Source organism: Aphelocoma coerulescens, chromosome 9 (genome assembly GCF_041296385.1).
Source record: "Aphelocoma coerulescens isolate FSJ_1873_10779 chromosome 9, UR_Acoe_1.0, whole genome shotgun sequence".
Taxonomy (NCBI): Eukaryota; Metazoa; Chordata; class Aves; order Passeriformes; family Corvidae; genus Aphelocoma; species Aphelocoma coerulescens.
This window is the reverse complement of record NC_091023.1, coordinates 26720684-26744579: the sequence shown is the minus strand read 5'-3', so window position 1 is coordinate 26744579 and position 23896 is coordinate 26720684. Positions and strand designations below refer to the sequence as shown.

General features: G+C 45.5%; 1 protein-coding gene across 1 annotated transcript in view; it reads left to right on the top strand.

The window, feature by feature from the left end:
• Positions 1-23244, top strand: part of LOC138114452 (translation initiation factor IF-2) — a 37561-nt gene extending 14317 nt beyond the window's left edge. Inside the window, exons 3-4 of the mRNA XM_069023878.1 lie at positions 14822-14946; positions 22884-23244. Of these exons, the coding sequence (XP_068879979.1) occupies positions 14822-14946; positions 22884-22897 (139 nt within the window). The 3' untranslated portion in view covers positions 22898-23244. The remainder of the gene's footprint in view (positions 1-14821; positions 14947-22883) is intronic.
• Positions 23245-23896: the final 652 nt, after the last annotated feature.

The following is a 23896-nucleotide window of genomic DNA, read 5'->3' as shown; positions in this document are numbered from 1 at the left end:
CATGTGCCAAAGCAGAACCTATTTCTCCTGCCTCTGCCCTGCACGCAGCAGTCATCCTTGCCCATGGTGCTGTACAGCAGGTGTTGCTGTGGGAGAGCTTAGCTGCTGGCAGACAAGAGAGTTCCTGCTCACCTCCTCAAGCATCAAGTGTCAGCTGGGGTGACTGGAGAAGCCCATCTCCTTCCCACATCCTCTGAGACCAGGTAGGATGCATTCCTTCTTAGGGCTTGATGTCCCACCATTGGCAGCAGAGCTTTGTCCTGGGTGGTTCTCACTTGCTGTGATGCGCTCCCTTTGGTTTTACCTCGGGACCTGGGAAGGATGACAAAGGAGCAGTTTGTGTTGTGTGGCATATAGATAGATGTTCTATCATAGAATGGCTTATGTGGAGGTTTTAATGTGTTTCAATTTCTTTCCAACCAAGAACTAATTTTTCAAATTAGTAAATGATACAAACAAAATCCTTTTTGTGCTCAGACAGAATCACATTTAGTGTTTTACTCAAATTAGAAAATTATGAAGTCAGGTAGGAGGAACACTGGGTTACAGAATGTTCTTGCTTCATTCATTTTGCCAGTTTTAGTTTTAATTATTTATGACGCTCCATAATGTACTAGTTAATTTACAGTAGCATATTTTGGTACAGTAATAAAATTAGTGACATGAGGGTTACTGCAACACTCACTGTTTACCATTTGCTGAGTAATATACACATAACTTATGCATATATTAGAATGGCTTTAAAGTATATGTAGTCTCAGCTGGAGGGTTAAGGTGTTTTAGACATGCTTGTTCTTCATATAGTTAAAAATAGTGCTGTCTAAAACCTGATCCTAGTACATGAAATCAGTGCCTATTCATGGAAGGAAGGTTCTGGCAATGTGAAATTCTTTCAGTTTTTGTAGGGCCAGGCCACATCCAGCAGACATTAAAGAGCATTTTAGTGTTTTAAGGGCAATATTCTTATATAAGGTTGTTTTATTCCTATTTTTTTTAGATGAAAGTGTCCAACAAGCCTGCCTTCTCAATCCTGTACAAGCTGCTGCAGAATCTGTTTAAGCACTACTGCTGTTTATGAGGACACAGGTTTAGGGGGAGAAAAAGTGCTGTAAAGTGAAAAGTTTCATGTTCTTGTGCACGATAGATGACTTTGAGAAAACAAAATGCTGTCAGGTTCACAAGGCAAGCAGACTTGAAAATAAAGCAAATATTTTTTCACACTTTTTTAAGTTTTATCACTCAGCTGTGCTATTTCTAGTAGTTGTAGACATAACATTTTGCAGAAAGAAATTTGACAGATCTATTCAGCTGGCAGTACTGAGTTTCCCCGTACTGATACCACATCTTGCCAACAGTCCTATCCTGGGGTGGGAATTGTGTTTGGTTACCTACAACACAGCTGGCTGCCTTCATTATGCATTTCCATTTTTTTGAGCCAGAGATAAGACATGCCCAGCTATACCAGGAATTAAAACAACCCAACACGTCTATTCTTGTTTGGTGAAAATGCTGTTCATGGTCTTAGGGCAAAGCAATTATATTCTCAGTATTGTCACAGGTTCTGCTTTTTAGTGGTAATAGCTGTCAAGCATCAAAAAACCCACAACAAACAAACCAAACCAAACCAAACAAAACCCAACTAAGGATGCTCTGCCTAGCAAGTGTCTTACCTTACTCCCTATTTTGCTTGTTTTAGCCCCAGGCTAAGGGTACTGCTTCTGAAACAGGAGTGATTCACACCCTCAAGCCCTACCCACAGCCAAACTGAGGGTTTCGTTTTCCTGCTCACCCATAATCTGTGCCTCCTTTCTGTCCCTGGAACAGAACCTGAGGCGCCCTGCCCTAGGAATCAAGCCCCTTACCCCTGAAAGCACAGTGCCCATCATGGGCATGGTGCTTCCCCAAGAAAACTTGAGAGAGACCCAATATGCATTTGCTTAACTTTTTTTTTTGCTTTTAATTTGCTTGTAAGGAGATTGAAAGTAAGGAAATCTCACCAGGAGGAACACCCACATGCAGGTACCAAATGCCTGCACGCACCTACATTCAATTGATGCAAAGAAGCTGAATTTAAAATGTGCTACAGAACAAAGGAGGGCCAGCTGGAGGATTTCCTGCTGGAGAAAGGAAAAGCCTGCAGAGGCAGTGGGTCGGAATGCTGAGCAGTGACACATTCGTGATGGCTGCAAATAGTGCATCTGGGAGGAGGGGAATGGGAATATCTTGATTTGGTTATTTGGTTTAGTGAACTCTTCCAGTTAATGCTTTTTTCATCTAGCATTCAAAATGTTTGTGGGTTTTATATTTCTTTATGTCTATTAAAAATATGTACATATACATATATATATATATATATTTGGGGTGAGGTTCAGTAATTATTCATTATAAGAGGTTCCAGAACTGCTGTGTGTCTGTCTCTTGTGCACAACAGAGCAACAGAAGATACAGAAAACGGTGTCAGGGTGGTTCTGAGCAAGGTGCCTCATGGCTATGCAAGCGGTGTCAGTGTTTGACTTGAGCAAGGCTTTGGTTGTCGAGCGCTGGTGCCGTGCCATGGCTGCTGCTGCCAGGAGCGGGAGATGGGGCCGTGGCTGCCCACGGCCTCTCTCTGCTAAGCTGGGAGTGGGTGCTGGGGCTGCGGCCACTTCCTGGTGGCTGGGAGGGAGAGGGGGCCTTGGGGAAACCACCATGGCCATTCCAGTAAACGGGCTGGCGCGAGCAGAGGCAGCTGCAAAGGCAGCTCCAAAGGCAGGAGCCCCACGTGTCACTGCCAGCAGGCACGTGTGTGGCACAGTGCTGCCACTTCTCTTTTTATCCCGGCCTTGCCTTGTCCTCCCATGCTGGCACTAGAGGCAGGGGATGACCGACCGGAGCGTCACAGGGAGCCAGAACCCTGGCATCTGCCCCATGCGGCTCCCATGCTCTGTCACTGCTGGCTTTCCTGCAGTGGTGATGATGGCAGGTGACACTTGCTCCATGAAACACCTTGCGGATTTGACTGTTTCACAGACTTTTAAAGTTGCTAGTATTTCATTTACCAGGGACTAATAAAAAAAAGCTTGTTTGAGTCAAGTAAAAGTGCATTTAATTCAGTACTTCTCTTGCAGTATCAATCTCACCATACCTCTAATTTTAACTGTAGGCTGAATCATTTTCATCCTACTGCTTTAAAATCAGGCTTGTTCTGCTATGTTTGGGAAGTACAATGCTTTTTCTCTCTCTCAGTCAGATCTGTCCTGCCAAGCTTCTATCACTCGGTGCTCTTGGATGTAAAAATAACATACAGCCAAGGATGATTTGCAGAGTTAGTTTTATTACTGTAAGCAAAATTGAAACATAAAGGATGCCAGCATACATTATGCATATTGATTGATAAAAATAAATTAAATGGGAAGTATTAGTCTCAGTGAAATATTTAACCTTGTTCTGACATAATTCCTCAAGGCAGAGTTTGCATTGTGTGTGCAGTACAGTCATTCCACAGGACTTCTCTCTGGGTTTTGTTCCTCTGTGGCTTGCTGGTTCCTCATCTGCCAAACCCTCTGCTGAGGCTGCAGTGGTTAATGTTTGTCTAATTAAAGCACTATCTTATTCCCTGTTCTTAAAACTACCTGATTTGTTTTTCACAAGTCCAAATGCTTCCATTTGAGATGGACTTTTGGCATGATAAATACAGGTGGAATAGTTGTAGCCTAGCAGTGCTATAAACCGTGGAGACAGCTGTGAGGTGAAGCCCTGAAGCAGGTAGTGCTATTCCAAACACTGTATCTGCAACACCCTTGTACTTGTGGGGAGAGAGAGCAGAAATTCAAGGGAAACACCATGGTATGCGTGTGATCGTAGCACATCAGATATATTGCACCCCTGGGTCCATGGCTTAGGATAAGCATGGCAAGACTAAAAATACACTTAACGTGGCACGAATCCAAGATTGAGCAAACTTGGTCTGTTTATGTACAAGATCTAGTTGTGAATCTGGGTTGATCTAATTTTGCATTCAGAGTTTGGCTTCTTCACATGAATTTGAATTGTAAAGTAGTGGCTGTTATTTATTTTTACTTTGAGTTAATTTGAATCTGCATCTTGGCAACAACTTTGGTCTTTGGACAGTACAGGCTGTAATAGAAGTGTATAGAAATGCATTACACCAACTGATGTAGAGTTGTTTCACCTCTCAATATGGAGAAAGTCCCAGTGCCACCATTCCACCTGGACGCGGAGCCATCCTGCCCTGCCACAAAACTGTCTTGCCCTGCCATGGGGCCATGCTGACAGAGAGAGGGTGTTGGAAGCAGTGAGAGGAGCCCTGGGTCTCCACTGTGCAACGGCAATGTTCCTCCCAGGCTGGCACATGTTCCACTTGCTAATGTTATGTGTGGATTGTGGCCCATAACATCCTTCCTTGTGAAGCTTTGCTTTATTTCCACTATCAAAAAGGCAGGACAGATCTCTGCTCGCTCTCAAGTGTGACTCAATTTGCACAACCCCTCCAGTTTGCCAGGCTAGTGCTGGAGAGACTCAGCAATAGCCCCTGCTTATGGAGACAGGCCAGGAGTTGTCAGCCATGTTAGTGGGAACAACTGATGTTTTACATAAGATAACTCGGTTTTAGTTGGCTTTGCCTATCTATTTTCTGCCTTTGAGTAATTTCAACCCCAGTTTACCGGTCTGCTAGGTCAAAGTAAAGCACCTTTCAGTCAGCTGTTTGCCCTGATGCTCAGCCTGACATCAGCAGGACCAACGGCAGTGATCTGTGGTGATTATTTGTGCTTCCAGAGGCTGTGGGATCTCCCCAAAGATCAGCCCCATGGGACTGAGCACTGGACAAATGCATAGCAGGCATGTGGGCAGCAGGAGATGTCTGTGCATGGGTGGTTTGTTCACTGACTGAGTGCAATGCGCTGATCAGACTTGTCCTGCAGCAGCTGCATCATCTGGTTGTGCCTTTCTGTCATGAACAAGTAGGTGTTGGCCACCAAAACAGGCTGTGCTTCATTGCCAGCTCCCTAAAAGCTGCCACCTGAAAAGCTGGTTTTGTATCGTAGCTATAGACTTATCTGCTGTTTAAAAAAAAATGTGTACAAATGGATCCCCACCCAGCTAGGCAGACACAAGTGTCCATGTTCATTTGTCTCCTATCCTAGTGACTGCTGCCCTATTGCATCCCATATTGTGCACGGAGCATTCCAGCTCTTGCAAACAGATGGTGATGGAGCATAGAGCAGCATTGACTAGTGTCACTCGTCAGGTGCTTCTAAAGGACAAGGTGGGGCTGAGTGTTTGGAATATACTTAAGATTATATATTCACCTGATTTCCTCCATGACTTCAGCACAAAAGTAGAAGTGGTCTTAGTAGAAGACCCTCTTCCTGTATTGAAGATAAATTTGTTAAGAAAAATGTAGACTAAAATAAAGGAACACTTAAAAATATCAAAAAGCAAACAAAGGTAGATTCAGTGAATAGTGTATGTCAGAGCAGGGCTTCAAGTTGATGGTCCATTTGTGCACTACTTACTTACCCAAATTTGGCTTCTAGGTAATTAAACTGACTGTTTTTGCTAGTGTACTTTAGAGTTTGAAAGCGGTAAGCTTTTGAAAGCAAATTCACCATTTGCAATGTAACTAAAAATGCAGGCATTGGTTGGAATGAAGGTAATATTTGGTTGAGCAACCATTTTCTGTTCTCAGGCTGATTTAGGGTGTTTTTAGGGTATTTGATTGCTGCTTAGATGTGCAGTATGCACATTTCTAACAAGTTACTAACAAGTTAAATTCATCAGAGCCCTGAGAGCAGATTTCTTTTCTTACAGTCTCTTCCAGTGTCTAGTTCAGCAGAGAATGGGGCCCAACCTCTTGCTTCAATAAAGAAATTGCTGGTATTTAAGGTTTTTGGTAGTATCACTTTCACTTCTCTTATCATGTGAAACTGAGGCCAAGACACAAATCTTTGGAGTCAGAACATTAGTGTTTGGTGTTTCAAATTAAAGGATGAGAGAGCAGAACCAGACAGGAAGATGTCTCAGTGCCCACAGGAGAGAGGCTCAGAGGTGGGTTTAGGTGGCCACAACATAACCAGGCTTGTAATGAACCAAAGGTATTTGAACAGCATGTAACACTTCTGTTGATTTTAGCTTTACCTAAATGAATAGAAAAATAATTTTTGAAAACTTCAAGCAGTTTTTGAGGAATTCATAGACTGGATTAACTTGTGTCTTCATTGAACATAGAGTATAATTGGGAAAATATGCATTTCCAGCTTTCAGAAGGTTGTGGCTTTCACTTTTTTTAAATCAGCTTTTCTAGCTCTGAAATAATGAAAACTACCACTGCAACTGGAATAGTATTTCTAAAAAGATGCATTGTTCTTCTGAGCCTTTACAAAGCCATTTCAGTGCCTTTCACATGCTACAGATAGAAAAAAAAAGTTGGAGCATGGCAGTTGTGGGGTTGTGGGGGAGCAGGAGATTGGGGGGCACGGGGTAGCTCTCTTTTAAATTAGTGAAATGTGGTGCTAAGTCAGGTCCCCTCTGAAGCAGGATACCTTGGCTATCCTGATGGCTCTTAACCTTTTTTCTTCTTTGAATTGGCTGCTGATGTCATTCCATTGTCTGCTCCAGCACTACCTGTAGAAATTTAGCCTACATTCCCCAAAACGAGCCTGTTTCTTCTTGATCTGTATGGGAAAGAAGAAATCTGGATCTCTGTTTGCCAAAGGATCTGTTATGCCCACTCGGCTTTCTCCTTCTAGACTAAACAAATCACATTCTCCCTATTTCTCACAGAACTGAAGGACAGCTGAGGCTGGGACCTACAGGGATCATTTAGTCCAGCTCTTCTCTTCAAAGCATTCTCCCAGCTCTCTCAGCCTCTCCCTGTATGTCAGGTGTTTCTACACCCTCATCATCCTCATGCCTTTTCATTACACTCTCCAGCATGTCCCAAGTCTCTCTGGTATTTAATGATGTTTAGTATTGCCCTATCTTGAGATCACACCTGTCCCAATTGCTGTCCTGTTCCCCAGCAGAGCACTGTACACAAATCCTGTTCCTTCCCAGTTTCTGCAGGGTGTTCTTTTAGTGAAATGCTCAGTAAGTCACTTCAATCTCTGCATTAACTCTTATGTGAGCCTTTCCCTGGCTGGCAATGGTAAAATGATGCCATAAAGTGCAGCTGAAGAATGAAAAATAGGATTTCTTCTGTCCCTGGTACCATCAGTTTGGTCACTTCAATCTCCCTTCATGAATATGGACTTTAAAAAGTAGAATTACAGATTCCAGGGGTAGAAGATTAAAAGATTTAGTAAATCCTAGGAAAAAAAGTCCTTCTCTGGCTGTGGTGAAAAGGTTGGAATCCATGTGTAGATAGAGAACTAACAGGTAAAGTTACTGTGGAATTGCAGGAACCACAACATGAGCTTGTCATGGAGACTGCTCTGAATGGGAGAGGTAGCAAAACTAAAACTGGGTTTGTGTGTGGTGGCTAGAATTGGGTCCTATGAACCAGAAGGGTTTGAACCACTGTCTCAGCCTCTCCCTTGCTCATTGATCTTCACAAGGAGTTCCCTGAAATTAAGTCTTCGAGTGGAGAGTGTCTGGCAGTGGGGAGAACTGCCTTGCGCCCAGTGACAAGGAGAGCAGTGCAGAGAATTCCTGTGCTGTAGGTTCATGCTGTAGCTGACTTTGCTGGCTGCTTCAAGACAGGCTGGTTCCAAGCCCCACACTGAATCCCTGACCTGTGCCAGGAGCAGGATCCCATCAGGCATGGCAGTCCAGTGGCACACATGATTTTGTGTACATTAAGTTTTGTGTAATCTGTGCAGCTTTGGGGCTTTATAAACAGTTTTTTTGGCAACGAAGAGAGACTGCAGTGATGGAACCAATGGGCCTTTGTGAGGCACACAAAACCCTCTGGAGAAGCAGGAGGGGACTTCAGTCTGGGTGAGGTACAGAGTTTATTCAAATTGAGTTAATCATGTAACTGATTTTCCAAAGAGGTTGTCCAATAGCAGGGTGTTTGGTGACTGATCAAGGGGTGAGATGAGAAGATCTGTGGCTGTTCAGGGGCAGACGGGAGAGCGAGTCACTGACGCGTGGTCTCCTGGGATTAATGTGGTAAATGGAGAGCAATCACAAGTGATTACTGGCATTCAAAAGCAGCTAATCTGGTCACTTGGAAAGTGCCAGTTTGCATCCTTGCCTTCAGAAAGGGTTTATTCTCCTATCTGTAAAATGGTAATGACAGTCCCTGCTCAGCAGCCTTGCTGTGCCATGTGTTAGCAGTCATGGCTACTGTCACTGTTTGAAGTGACTTGTCACTGTTACTTTCCTTCGAATTGCAGTATTTCTGCTCAGCAAAGGTACAGCTAACCTAGAAGGAAAGGAGTGAAAACAGCAAGTGTGAGATTATGTGGTGCACAGGAAGAGGAGGCAGCTCATTCCAATAAAGCATGTGGTGGCATGTTGAGGTGGAGCTGTGAATCCAGGCTGCAGGATGCAGTCGAGGATCTGCCTGGGCTTTGAAACTGGATGTGGTAATCAGATGGCAGTTTTGTTCTCTGGTGCTGTGGCTAGCAGTATTTTGGAAAACAGCTTTGACACAGACATACATAACTGATGACAGTGGTTTTGTGAATGTAGATATGAAACAACCAATCCCTGCCCCAGAACACAGCAAGTGGTGACTGGTTTGTCCTCCGTGGAAACTCCCATTTATGGCAGCGTAAGCCAGGGCCTTCTTACAGAGCAGTCTTACAGACCCATAGAATTGTTTAGCTTGGAAAAGACCTTTAGAATGAAATAGGCAGTTTCCAGGTGTGATCTGCGGTGTGTTGTGATCCTGAAGTGAGGACGTGGGGGTAAGATGTCCAAGTTGGACCCTTCTGTTACAGAGGAATTAAATCCTGCTGCGATGCAGCAGCAGAGCCCATGGCTTCCTGAAGTCATCTAGAGCTGGATCTTGGCTTTGGGCAGCAGCCAAAGCAATCTTGTGCAACTGGACAGAAACTGAGAGAAGTGGGACTGTAGGTGCCTGTTGTTAGATTGGGATGGAGAGGGATTGGCTGTTGTAGCAGCACCCTCTGCTCTGTCAGCAGAGCGAAGGAACCCTCAGCTGCACTCACCCACTGAATACTGCATGGACCAAGAACCTGTTGGGTTCCAGCACCCATGGGGTGCTTCCTTCCAGAGACTGTTGCATGCCTATGGCAGAGATGATTGCAGGTGATACAGGGTGCGCCGGATCGAGTGACTTGCTGTCTGGCACTGCTGAGATAGTTTCAGTGAAACTCCTGGTGACTAGGCAGCCCAGCTGACACCCTGCCGTGCCTTGGACTGGCTGGAGGGCCCGTGGTCAGGGATTGTCGGCACCACAGTGCTCTCTGAGCCGCTGCCCAGGGTGAGCTCACAGCAGTTATGAGTGGGGATTTCTCTTGCCACTGGTGGGCTGTATCCTGTGCTGTTACCAGGCAGAGCTGCAGTAAAACATCAGTGGTGCACATCACACATACTGCGACAGGGCTGTCTTTAACTGTGGGAGTGTTCTTCTGTACACCAGCTCCAGACCAAATAGGGCTTGGCCTCCTCCTCCCCTCATGCAGGGACGTTGGGAGGATGAATCTCATCTGGTATAGCAGCATCCAGACACCTCACAGGCGTTCAATTACAGTAATATCTGCCTCTTCCAATGCCCAGAGGGATAAAATAACTAAGGGGGTGGGGATGCTGCTCATTTTTTTAACACTTTATTTCTCTTTTATTACCTGGGTTAGAGCCTTTGTTCCAAACGCAGTCCAAGCTGCCTTTGAAATCAGCAATGAGACTGCATCCTCATGCACTTCATTATTTCCTTTCTTTTTCATATAGTCTCATTCTGTTTCTCCTTTCCCTAAAGCAAGCAGCCTCCAGGGTGTTTGCAGCACTGCGGTTTGACACAGAGAGGCTGGGAAGCTGATCCATGCAGTGATTAAGTCACTCTCACAAGGTCATGCGGTCACTCGCTGGTGCCGCCAAGAATAGCACCCCGAGTCACTTGGCTCTCGCAAGCCCACCCTCAACACTCCAGCCTCCTTTCCTTGATGAGCATGATCTGATTCATAATGCAGCAGCTCTGCTGTGAGGCTGGCTACCTCTGCGATCCTGCTGCAGCTAGAGAGGAAAGCAGCCAGGCTCAGGCAGTGACAGAGATTGCATATGCCTGTAGCAAAAAGTCTCAACCCCAGAAACGGTATTTAGCAGCTTATCTTATCTACAGATAAGCTCATAAAATGTACTGACTGGTTAAAAATAGGTTTTAAAGTTCTTGGCAAACATCTCGACCTTTTTATTCTTTGTTTTTTGCTGCAGTACAAAAATACTGTTTCAATTATTCTTATTGGCTTTTCTTGGTCTTTTTGGAATAGGACCAAATTATTGATTGGTGTTTTTAGCTTTTAATTGTGCCTCAAGTGCTAAACTTATTCCTACTATTTGTTTGCAATATGTTTAGGCTATGTTTAGGCAAATGCAAATGTAAGTGGTTATTCAGTGCCTTTGGCACTCTGAACAGAATGTACTGAACTCCTGGGGCTTGGTACAAAGCCTCAGCCTCCAGCACTAACAAAGCCTGTGCAGGCAGCAGCTGAAATTGGAGAACTACCTAGGCTTGACAGAGGGGTTCAGAAGATCTGGGAAGACCATGAATCATGTGCCTAGCTTTTGTCTTATGGACTGGATAAATGGAATAAGGGCATTTTTGCCTATGTCCTGTTAGCTGAGGGTACTCTTGAGGTCTGGGCATGCTCAGCCTGTAGTGCTGGGGCCTGTGCAGCCTTTGCAATGTAAAGTTTACCAGCAAGGTTCCTCTGGATATATTGACAGTCAGTGTGTCCCTGAAGCATAATGGAGGCTTTCCTTGGACAAACGCCACAGTGCTGGAAGTGAAGCAAGCCAGCACGGTGCCGCTGCCTGCTGCGTGTTCATTGGCAGCAGCTCGGGATTTTTACAGTTGTTTGCCTGTTACCCAATCTATTTCAAGCTGTGATGGAATAAGCATGGCATTCGATCCCAGTACTGCACACAACTGTTTGGCTTTTATAACCCATGTTTTAAATAGGAGGTTTTTCTGTGTGTGCTTTTGTCTTCAAATAACTTCAGACTCATAGGTTTAGGCTTGGTGCTCTCTGCTGGCCTTTTCTGTGGCGTGATGAGAGAACTCACAACTCTCGCTCCAGAGGGTGCTGGGTTACTGAGGTGAGAATCCCTTTAAAGGAAGAGGGTAGTGATGACTGTGGGGCACATAGAACAGAGCCTTCATCCTGGGTCTAGGTCTCATGACAGAAATTAAAGATGTCTTTGTAACTCTGTCTTTTTATTGGGCTTTATTTGTCATCTCTACAGGTGTCTGTGTCTCCTGATCTTGGGTTTGTTGAGCAGGTTGCATACTATGTAAAGGCTTTAATATCTGTTGCAACAGGATAAATCTCTCCCATCATGGCAATGATCAGCTGCTAATGCTGGGTCTAACACTGTTTTTCTGCATTCATGTGCCTCTTAACAGTGGAATGAACGGCCTCCACCTACCACATAACATACACCTAAAACTGGTGCTCTGTTTTACCCCCAAGTCTGAGACTTCTGCAAGCAGCATGTCATGCAAGCTTGGCCCCACACTTTTCAGTGGATTAGGTACATTTTTGGTTACAGTGAAGTTTAGTCTCATGTCACTTGTTTCAGTGCTGGGGAGTGAGGCAGCAGGTTTGCTGCTTCCTGCAAGTGAGTGCAGCCAGGAGATGGATGTTTGCCATCTGGGAGGAAAACCAGGAGTGGCATAGCAGGTAGTCAGTCAGTCAGTCACAAGAAAAGGTAAAAAAAGCACTTAGTGGATAGAGGGATGAAGTACAGAGAGACAGGCAGGGTTCAGTCATAGATGTCTTTTGTCTCCTTACATCATAACCTGAGAAACTCTGGAAAAGCAAATCACCAAAGCTGCTGCTTTAGGCTGTCTTTGAGTGAAAAGGAAAACCATGGGACATCCCTGCTTGATTCTGAGTGTTTTTCACAGCCTACGTAGATAACTGATATCCATAAAACAAACATGCATTGGTTGTCATTTGAAGTTAGATTTTTGCCCATATATTCTTTTGCTTTCCTGTTTTGATAGCCAAGCTTTTATAAAATATCTGCCTTTTCGTTTTATATTTCCAAGCTGCACTTACAAATACCAGATTTGGGGCAACTGTGTACCTCATCCATACACACAAATATCTGATACCTATGACACCCTGGGACTGGAGCCCTCTCTCCGCCTTGAAAGCCAGAGCCCAGGGGCTGCTGAGCCATTGTGCAGGCTTATGCTGCATGCGTGAGAGACAGTCACCTTCTGCATGAAGTGAAATTACAGCTGATGAAACCCCACCTGTGTATAATGTAGGTTAGAAGGAAATCTGGAGTAGCTGGTATGTTAGAGTGAACTACAGTTTGTGCCCCACTGTAGCACGTTACTGCAACAGCTATTTCCCCAGGAAACCTTCACTTGAAGTACAGAGGCAAATTGTAGCAATTTGGCCCGATGCGAGTACATGATGCCCCAAAATCTAACTGTACAGTCACTAAAGAGAAGGCTGTTTGAGTCAGCTTTCAGTAAGAAGTATACAAAGAATTTGATCCTTAAAAAATCTAGCTAATTCATTGTCTAATTTTAGAGTTCAGTTCCTCTGCTACAGATTTTGTCTGAGGGACAGCTCAGAACCATTGAAGCCAAGGCTAACATCCTATCATATCCTGGTTTTACTAAATCAGATTTAGGGCCAATAAGACCCAATGGGTCTTATTCTTACATGTACTTCATTGATGTGTCCTTTCTGTTGATTTCAGGGTTATGAACCTTTCTGCAGCAATATCTGAAGCAGGCAGATTCCAGCTTAGATCAAAGTCTTTAAGATTCACTTGTGATTTCCAGTAAGGCTTCTTTGTGGTATTTCTGATTAACATTATGAAGTCATAAGGTTTTATTGTGTCTGAAATGCCATAGGAATTTTCTGCTGACCTTTCAAAACTTGTTATAGTTCAGTGCTCTTTGCTTGTGATTTCCAAAACAACCTGTGTTCTGTAAAAGCAATTCTTCACAAAGCTTTGAATGTGTTTTCCAGCTCTTCTGGGGGTGTCCCTGATCCAAGCTCTGCTTTGGTGTGAATACATGAGAAGCTGAAAGAGAGACTGACTACTTTCTGCAGCTCACCTCCATTTTTCCTCTTGTGTTAAGGGCCATAAAGCAGAAAAGTAATTGAAAAATGGGAGCTGAAGACAGTGCTGTGTATGTGCTTGTGACAGCTGGTTGCCCTTTTTCTTCCTTGCCTCTTTACTCAGTTGTTGATCTATTTGGTTCAAAAATGGAGGATTTTTGTCTGGCTGAGGCAGGCTGGCTGACAGCTGGTAGCCTGGATGGGCTACTTGTCCTGTGGTCCTTGCAGCAGCTGGCTCTGGGTGACCACCGTCCTTTACTTAGAAGGCTGATACATCCGTGGGCTGTGACACAATAAACTGAGCAGCTGAATGCTTTGGGGCCTGCAAAAAACAACAGAGGGTTGAGTTTTGTTACATTTCGAGCTTGTTCTGTGGAAGGGAAAAGTAACACTCTGGCATTCTTTATTCATGTCACCCCAACATGGAGTATGGCGAGTTGCAAAGCATGATAGGTGTAGACAATGTTTGTGCTGATAACAGGGGTTGAAATGTTTCCTGTCATGGAAAAGATGAACAAGCCAGTTCCACGTCACCTTTCTTTTCTGAGACTTGTGACTACTGTCAATGTTCCTGCTATTTCAATTCATGAGCTGCTGCCCTGTGTGGTATTAACACCATCACTATGCGTGGTCCAGTGTCACCTTCCCAGAAATGGATGAAGGGAATAAGAGGGCATGAGCCTCCCAGTGCTTCGTCCTCCTGTCTCCTGCCCTTCACAATTTACTGTGTTGTGAACTGCTTGAGATAAAGCAGGGGCAGGAGAGCACAGAGACAATGGTGGCAGCAGAAGAGAGCATAAAGGGACCAAAGAGAGAGGAAATGCACGAGCCACAGGTAGAGAAGGCCAGGATGCCATCCTTGGTGCTAAAAATCTTTATTTTGGCCATTGTTAGCACCCTATGCTGAGGAAAGAGCAGGCCTCCAGAAGTGTTCCCTGTTATGCCTGGCCACAGTAATCCATACCTTGAGCATGGAAAAAGCCATCCCTTCCTCCTGACAGGTGGAGGAACTTGGCCAGTCCTGAAGAAATCCATCCCAGATGTGTCCCCTGTAGTCAGTGCTGCAGGATTCAAATTCCTGCTCTGGCAAGCTCAAAGGAACGTTATCAAAAGACCAACAACAAGCTCACCTGATGCAGCTCTGGGCTTTTGGAAGCTCATGTTCCCAATCAGACGTGATGTAAAAGCCTCATTCTGCAGGCAGATGATGCAGTATCAATAAGTGAAGTCTCTGTAGGGATGAAATTGTCATCTAAATTCTACTTCTGGAGGCCTTGCACACATGGAACACAGCAGCTATATTTGCTGGGAAAACTAATAGATGCAGGACCATCCCTCTGACCAGGAAGCACTGAAACATTAAATAGAAGAACCTGCAGATTCTTTCTGCAGTTTTATTTTCTTGCTACAATTGCAGGCAAAGAGGACTAGATTTTTCTGGAGCATACACCTACAGTGGAGAGCCCTGTGTCCATTTGCCTTTGCTATGAGCAATCAGTATCAGGGTTGACTGAACAGCAGCTTGTGTGGATGCACCAGGTGTTTTATGCATGAACTTGGAGAACCAGATACTGATTGATCCTAAGACTTTTTTTTTTTCACAGATGTTCTGAAAGGGGCAGTTGGACAGAAATCCACCTTGGTGAATCTGAGACACTTGGGTCTCTTTTATTGTCAAAAAGGGAAGATAGCCTAATTAACCATGCTGTAGTTGTTGCCAACACCAATGGTAGGTACATCTCTTAAGCCAACAAATACCCCTTGCAGTGGATGTCAGTGGGTACAGAACTAGACTGCCAAGAAACTTCTTGGAATTTCCTTTCCTTTTGCTTCCTTGGGAGCAGCATCTTCTCCCAGCCACCCTTAGCCAGCATGAACTGCTCCTCTATAGACTGGTGCATCCTTAACAAGCATGGTTGTGCTCTGTCTGCACTTGGTTTGCCCTGTGCTATCCAGCTTGCTCAGTAGTGATACAGCTTGGTACCTTGAAAGTCTTTTCAAGTACATGGGGCAGGTACTTCAGGAAGAGAAGAGTGATTCAGTGCTAAAGCTGCCCATTCTTTATACTTGAGCTTGTTCCTGTGTGTGTTTGGTTACTCGTGCATATCTCCTCTCCAGCATTTTATGTCCGTCTTCTTTAGTGCTTTATCTCCCTTCTGCTCTTTAGTGCTCGTTATCTCATCAGCTCTCTGTGCTACAGAAAGGAGGACACTGAGGGGAGTGCTGTGAATCAGCCTCATCTGGCATCTCCAGGAGAGCTGTGCATGTGGTGATGGATGTTTCATGTGAGTGTCCTTCTCCTTCCACAGCTGTATCATACGTCTATGCTCTTGCTGCTGGCTCCTGTAGCACATTCCATGCTTTGGTTTTCCGATCTCTGCCTGGGTTCTCTTTTGCAGGCGGCTGCTGGTGAGTAGCCTGTCTGCTGTCTGGCTGCAGCCACTGTCCCAGTTTAGTTTCCTCTGTCATTCATTAATAGGTGAACACCTTGTGCAAGCTCCATACCCACCTGTCTGGAAATCATTCTCTGTCTCTGGTTGTGAGTGATATCTGCATGTTTGGTTCATCTTCCACTTCCTGGCTCTGAGTCTCCTCCCATTCCTAAGCAGTGTGTGTCTGCTGCACACAAGAAAATTGTGCTGGGGTCAGGCTGGAGTGAGCCAGGAACGGTCATCCCCCAGCGGCTTTACACTCCTCACAGATACCTGAAAGAACCAGTGAAAGTGGCTGGTGTCCAGAATATGCAAATGCAGGTGTGTGACAGATGAACCAGTTGCCCATTTTTTGTGACTTGAATAAAGCAGGTGTATGCAGACAGGCAGGGTTCTACTGAGGCACCCTCCTTTATGCATGTGGCTGGTCCAGTTTGTCCCCAGTGACACATTACTGCTTGTGGGCCTCTGCCCTTGGCCTGTGGTGAGAGAAGATGAGCAGCTGGCAGGAGGGTAGCAAGAATGTGCTACTTAAACACAGGTTGCTAATGGCTCTGTTCCCAGTCTCCAGATGTGTGGCTGCTCTGTGGTGCCGGGACCTCCCTCTGTGCTGTGGTAGACAATTCCATTATTAGCTTAGTGGCAGCTTTCCATATGCCAACATTCATGACTGCAGGACTGTTTAATTTTCACTACTCTGAAGTATTTAATTTGTCACCTGCTAGCTTCTGCTTTGTAAAGATCAAATGCCAAAGTCCTTACCTAGATTTTTACTCAGTTAGGGCTGGGGCATGGATCCTGTCTGAACAGACCATTATATATCTGGTCAGGATCAGGGGCAGAATCAGAGGCAGCATAAGGTCTTGAATTCAGAAAGTCAGTCACTTCTAGGCTAATCAGCAGAAAACCCCCATCTTCAGGGATGGGTATCTAATCTCACTTCTGCTGTTAATTTCTGTTTGGAGAAATGAAAAATCAGTACTGCTAAAAACACTGCCCACTCACATTTCGAAGCTGGACTGTGCAGATGAGGTGTGCAGTTGTGAGTGCCTGACTGCAGGTTCTGGCACCTCACTAGTGTGGAGAGCGGCTGCTGTGAGGAAATCATCCTGCAATTCACTGCTGGGGGCCTCTCTTTAATTATTGAGTGCCAGAATAGATGTATATTGAGTTACTTTACTGGCAAATATCATCTCCAGCATCTCATATAACTCTGCGATGATCTCAGTTTTCTTACGAGCATAACATGGTCTTCTTCAAAGAATCTAAAACAGGACAAAATGTGGTTTTATATATTTCTTGTCTAGCAGTACATGTTTCCAGAGAACAACAGGTTGTACACTGGCTTTGAGGGTAGCCTTCCCCGGCAGCATGGATTGCTCTTATTCACAGTCAAGCCTGCACTTGGATGTGCAGCAGAATGAAGCAGGATGTGCATGGCGCATTTTTAAACCATCCAACCAAAACAAAAAACCAACCCCTCAAAAATTTGGCAAAAAGAGAGAGCAGTATAAGCCAGCACAGCTTTATGGGAGGAAAGTCCTTGTCAAACCTGATTTCCTTTTATGACAAAGTAACACGCCTAGCTGATCAAAGGGAGCCAGTTGATGTAATCTTTGGAGATTTCAGTAAAGCTTTTGGTACTGTCTCTCATAATATCGTTCTGGAAAAATTGTCCATCTCACAGCTGGATAAACATGTCATGTGATGGGTGAACAACTGGCTCACGGGTCGGGTGCAAAGGGTGACAGTGGCTGGCTGACATGAGACTGGCACTGGTCCTTTAGTGGGGTTCTGCAGGGCTCCACCCTTGGCCCTGTACTCTTCAACATCTTCATAAATTACTTGGATGCAGGACTTGAAGGGATACTAAGCAAGTTCACAGATGATGCAAAACTGAGAGGAGCTGATGACTCCCTTGAAGGCAGAGACACCCTGCAGAGACACCTCGACAAATCAGAGGACTGGGCAATCACCAACTGTATAAAGTTCAATAAGGGAAAGTGACAGATTCTGCACCTGGGATGGGGCAACCCTGGATCTACAGACTGACTGGGGAATGAGATGCTGGAAAGCAGCGCCTGGAAAGGGACCTGGAGGTCCTGGCTGACAGAAAGTTGAATATGAGTCAGCAGAGCCTGGCAGTCAGGAGGGCCAACTGTGGGGGGCATCAGGCCCAGCATCGACAGCTGGGCAAGGGAGGGGATTGTACCGCTCTGCTCTGTACTGGGGTGCCCTCACCTGGCCACCACACTAATATAAGAAAGGCATTAAGCTATTAGAGAGTGTCAAAAGGAGGGCAACAAGGATGGTGAAGGGCCTTGAGGGGAAGCCATAAGAGGAACAGCTGAGGGTTCAGCCTGGAGAAGAGGAGACTGAAGGCAGACCTCATCACAGTCTACAGCTTTCTCTTGAGGAGAAGAAGAGGGGCAGACAGTGATCTCTCCTCTATGGTGACCAGTGACAGGATCTGAAGGAATGGCCTGAAGTTGTCAGAGAAGGTTTAGGTTACATATTAGAAGAAAGTTCTTCATCCAGAGTGTGGTCGGGCAGTGGAACAGGCTTCCCAGAGAAGTGGTCATAGCATCAAGCCTGACAGAGTTCAAGGAGCATTTGAACAATACCTTTAGGAACATGGTGTGACTCTGCAAGACCAGGAGTTGGACTCGATGATCCTTGTGTGTCCCTTCCAACTCAGCATATTCTGTGATTCTGTGGATTTTGCTCTCACTGCTCTGAAATACTCCATTTGTCAGCTGTTGCTGTAGAAGACCTGGCTGACATGTCTTGAGGGAACTGCAGTAGTAGTTCTGGCCAAGTGATGCATGACTCCAGAGGCTGCCTGCATCCATGCAGGCTGTACCAGTGTCACTTGCAGGAGCACTTGGAGATGGGGAGGGAGAGAAAATCAACATCCACATTTATATAATTTTTCTCAGCTTGCAGAGATGCAGATGGCTACCAGTGTTCCCTCATCCCTTTCTCTCCTGCTGTCACACACAGGCTGCAGGCATTAGAGCTGCGAGCAGTGGTGGAGAAAGTGGCCATGGGTCCCTTGACCTTTAGTTCCTGTAAAATCCTCTGGATAATGTAGTCTCCAGTGCTCACGACCCTGATACAACTATTACATATGTTCTTTCTAAGTATGGCAAGCAAAACTTGTCATTCCATATTTTGCAAAAGAAATAAAACGGGTGAATTCCATGTAATCCTGATGACAGTTTACAAAAGAAAGAAACATTACCCAATGCCTAAATGAAAGAAAAGGCAATACTGTGGTTAGTCGAATACTTTTGTTATTCTCAAGTTTCAGCAAATTTCATGAATCAGGCAGGAGCTGTGAGCCCGAGGTCCCTCCTGTGTAACCCCTCAGGTTTGTCCCCTGCAGCAGTGCTGGCAGGTCCTACAGCTGGGATCTCTGGTATTGCTGTGTCCCCGGGCTGGTGAGAGCAGGGAAGCAGGGCTCCATCTACCGCTGTGTGGGGAGAAGGCAAAAATAATCAGGATGGCATTTCTCCACATGGGAAAGCTACTGGATACGTTGAAGTACGTGCGCTTTTCTTTTTTTTCTTCTTTTCTCTCTTTTCTCTTTTTTCTTGTTTTTTCCTTTCCCCTGTGGCTTCCAGAACCCTTCACTTCCAATCCAGTTCGCTGATTGGGACATTGTGCAGGTCTGTAGCTGGGGACAGTCCCCACTCGTACATCATGTCATGTGAGTCTGGAGAAAACAGCAGGGAAACAAAGTGACTTGTACACACACACAGAGAACTGGAAGCAGAATCAGAAAGGAACCCTGATTTCCAGTCTGTTTCTCTGACAGGATGGGGTTCATGCTCCAAAGCATATTGAATACAGAGAGCTCTTGGAGGGCTGCAAGAGCAGGGACCAGGGTTAAGATCGTGCACAGTTCTGCAGTGTTTTGTTTGATTTGCCACTGCTCTGTTTCTGAACTTCCTGTACATGTATAGCCAGAGATGTGTTCCTTCTATATGTACATACACACAGGCATTTATATGAGAACTGAGCTCTGCATGAGCCGTAGGTCCTCTTCTGCCTAGTTTGGGGATGCAGCGAGGAGTGTGAGCCCTGAACCCAAGGCTGTATGCAAGTTCTGCAAGCAAATTCGGTCCTCAATACTTTCAGCTAAAATCCTACTCTCTGCCTTCCAGATTGTACCTTAATAGCGGACCAGGTTGTCCATGGAAGTTGTGGCTGCCCATCCCTGGAAGTGTTCAAGTCCAGTCTGGGCCACCCAGTCTAATGAAAGGTGACCCTGCTGATGGTGGGGTTGGTGGACATGATGGTTTTTAAAGGTCTCTTCCAACACAAACCAGTCGGTGATTCTATATTGAAAATGGAATATTTTCCCCTGCCCTTTATCTTTGCAATCACCTGAATTAACCCTGCTGTGGTGGGTGAGATACTTCTTTTATATACCTGGTACTGCCCAATTTGAATAACTCCTGAAGGATAATGTGTACAGTGTCATTCTAGAAAAAACAGATTTTAGGATTTAGAATACTTGGAAAATATGCTAATTTTTCTTTGCAAGTGATTTGCTGGTAGTGAGAATCCATTGTTATTCAGTGCTTGCAGGGAACATGAGAAGTGTCTGGATTCTTAGGCTTCCACAAAAAGCTTAACTGGTAGTTCTTCACTGATGGCAGGAAGAGTCTGAGCTTACACTGGGAGAGATTGTCTCAAGTTATGTGAACAGATGTTTCAGATTTGAGTTCAGCCTGGCAGAAAAGGGAGAACAATCTAGTCCCCAGCATTTCCCATCTTTTGCCTGGGGAAAAAAAATCAGAAGTGAGTTTCTTTTTTTCTTTTTAACTGTATTTTTCTTTACCATGAAACTGAAATGCAAACTCCTGGAAAGGAGGAGAGATTCACTTTTATCCAACCCAGTACTTAAGTCTTTTCACCTGTTTGCTCAGCTGCCTTTTACTTGTCAGCATTTTCACGTCTGGAACTTCAATTATCTCTGAAAAACACCACAAACAGTTAAACCCCCCCACACCCCCTCCTCAGAAGACATGGTCCACTTTCCACATTATGGTGTATTACACAGCCAGGCTACCCTTTGTGTAGTAGCTCATGTGCTGCAGCAAGAGGAACATAAAATACTTCTCCTGACACAGCTGTCAACAATTAAACTGTGTGAGGCTTCACTCACAGAGGTCAGGGAGAAGCCCAGGGAAATCTGAAACAGCTTTCAAGAGAAAGCACTGAAAATACATGCCAGAAACCAAGGAATAGATTGCAGATGACAAATACACATGTCCACAGACTATCAGGGAAGAATTTAGTTTGACAATGGCTGTGGAGCCATGGAGCTGTGCTGGATCAGGCTGAATGTGGCAGTGAATGGAAATAATTAAGCCAGATAAGCATGCCCAGTACTGACTTTTATGGGAGAATTCACCCATGTATTCGATGGGCAGATCCCACAGACTGCTGGAAGGTGGAGGACCCTCCACTCCTGCTGATACTGCTGTGCAGTTTTTATACCATGCCTGTTTGTAAACCCTGAGGACCTGTTTTAAGGCAGAAGATGGTGTTGTCACCCCCAGTCTGGGACAGGGCAGAAAAATGGTCTGTTGGGGTTGGAGAGCAGCAGGTGGTAACAGTGGAACGGCATGTTGCAACATGCCAGTCCTTGGCATATCCTTGTAGGCCTGGAGGAGATCAGGTCTGTCATGAGCAGTGAATAAAGAGATAAAAAGTGAGGGGAGCACTTGCACACATCACCCTGGGAGCCATGCAGGGAGGCCATGCTGCCAGGTACTGTGGGCACAGGCTGCCCCACCTCATCTCTTGGGCAGAATGAACTCCCATGTTTGGGGTGACCCCAGTGGTTGAGCTGCTGGCTAAAAGTGGCCTCAACAGCATCTCAGAGACCATGAAATCTTTGGGACTGGAAGAAGCAGAGCTGAACACTTGTATGTGCTCCTTGGAGCTACCACAGCCAGTGCAGCAGAGCTGTCTCCACACTCAAGACAACCTGGCCTCGGATGGGAGCTCTCATGGCAGCATAGGAGCACAGAAGGAGTTGGTTGATTATAGTCCCTTGTTTATGTGGTAGCAGAGTCAGGCTGTAGGCACAGTGCAGTCCCTGGAAGTTTGCTGCTGCTGCAGCAGTGTTTTTAGCTTAGGCCCTCAGCTTCCCAGGGCTTTCAATGCTGTGTGATGTGGGGAGTAGCTTGCCCTTTCCTTGGTCACCCCTTTTTCTCACAAAGTGTCAGCTGAATTCTGCCAAATTAAATTTATTCAACTCTCTCACACTGCAGCCTGTGGTGATGCATCCCATTAACAACAGCAGGTTTGAGTAAGGCTGGAAGTTCCCCAGGTCCCAAGAGAAGACTGGAATTGTCCCGGTTGCTGTGCCTGGGGAGAGCATGAGGGTGGTGGGAGATGGGGATCTGCGGGGCGCAGTGAGCGGTCTGAAGTTGGATCTAAAATAGCTGAACTGTGACATATTGTCTTGACAGAAGTGGTGAAAGGCCACAGACGCTTCCTTTCTGTGACTCAGAAACTTGCAAATCTTCTTTGATTCACACCTTATAAGTAGAATTAGCCTGTGCCTCACTGCTGCCAAACTCTTTCAAAGCAAAGATACTTGTACAAAGGAATTCAGCAACAGAAATGCAATTCTCTTGTGGATCAGATTACTGCTATTTCTGACTGGAAGCAGCACCAGAAATACTTGCAGGGATTTCCACTTTGCCTTAGAAAAGATGTGCATATTGTTGGTAGAAAAATAGCTATTTGGGAGGATAATTCACATATGTTAGGGGACAGGGAAGAAAATGAGCCCTGTGAGGCTGCTGCAGTGATGAGTACAAGAGTTCAGCTTTGCACTGTAATGTTCAGTCACTTTGAAACAGGGATCTTCAGCTGTTGTTATCTGGAATGTTGTGATGTGAGCTGCAATTACTGCTGCTCAGGAGGACACTTCCAGCCCCAGGTCTGAGCTTTCACCCAGCACATGGGTCTTTATGCTGCTTATGCCTTGGTATCCCAGGGAGCTGTCAGACATATTCCTGCATGTGGGGACTCTTCAGGTGAGACTTAATGAAGGGAAAGATTTTGTTGATTCTTAAGGCAGCAATTGTTTGTGACACTGATGAGTTTGATGTTACCTTGAAATATGAACTTACCACCAGCTGGGAGAATCAGTCAAGAAAAAATCTGTCACTTAAACTCCATGCTGTTCACGGTCTATATTTTGCAGCCAGCTGTAAGTGAAGCCTCAGTTCTCGTGATGATGCTCTTGGGGATGGAGCCCGATGGCTTCTGCAGAGTTGGGCATGGAGGCCGATGGACCCACGCAGCGCACGGAGGGGGGTTCCAGGCCCCTGCGCGCATCTGCCCGCTGGCAGCGACAGCAAAACATCATGGTCCCCTCCAAATGCTAGCACGGAGCAAACGTCTCCAGCAGGGTTAGCTGCCTGGGACAGCCAAGGAGACCGTGAGCTGTGGACTTGTAATGCAGAAACTTGTTTGCTCGTAATCTATGGGGGTGAGTTTTAGATAAAGCCAAGAGTGCTCTGATTGTAGCCTGAAATACTGAAATAAATGGTGGAAGGAATGGATGTCTGTAGTATAATGCAGAGGTATATAATATCTGTAGTATAATATATATAATACACATGCAGACATTTTTCTTCCGGGCACACCAAGAGTTTTAAACCAAATGAGTACAAAAGCGATTTACTTAAGAAAAAGTTAGGCATGTTGCATTGGAAATAGAACTGGTTATATTACTTTACCCCAAAATAATATATTTGTTATCTGTGGGTGTCAAGTGAAGCCTTGCTAAACAATGACACGTTTTTGTGGCCATCTTGGCCAGGTTTATTCTTTCTGCTTGATGGACGGTGCACAGAGAAGTGTATCTTCAAGGAGTGCATTTTTTGCCCTTTGGAAATATGTGTGAAAGGGACAGCAGCATATGGACTTGGCATGCCCCAGGCATGGCTGTGGGAGCCTGGGAACATTTTGTGCCTGCAGCAAGTGTAGGAAGAAGGGAGGAGGAGAGTGGAGCAAGCGACTGCAATGAGCTGTGTGGTGATGGCAGTGAGTTACATGTCTGTGAGCAGGAGCAGCAGGGGGGCCCAGCCATGGCCTAGTCTTCATCACAGCTGAGGTGAGGAACAGGCCTCATACCATGCCCCTTCCTTGCCTCTTGGGTCACAGCAGAATTGGGAAATTCTAATGAAGAGCCACAGGCAACATCTGGACCAG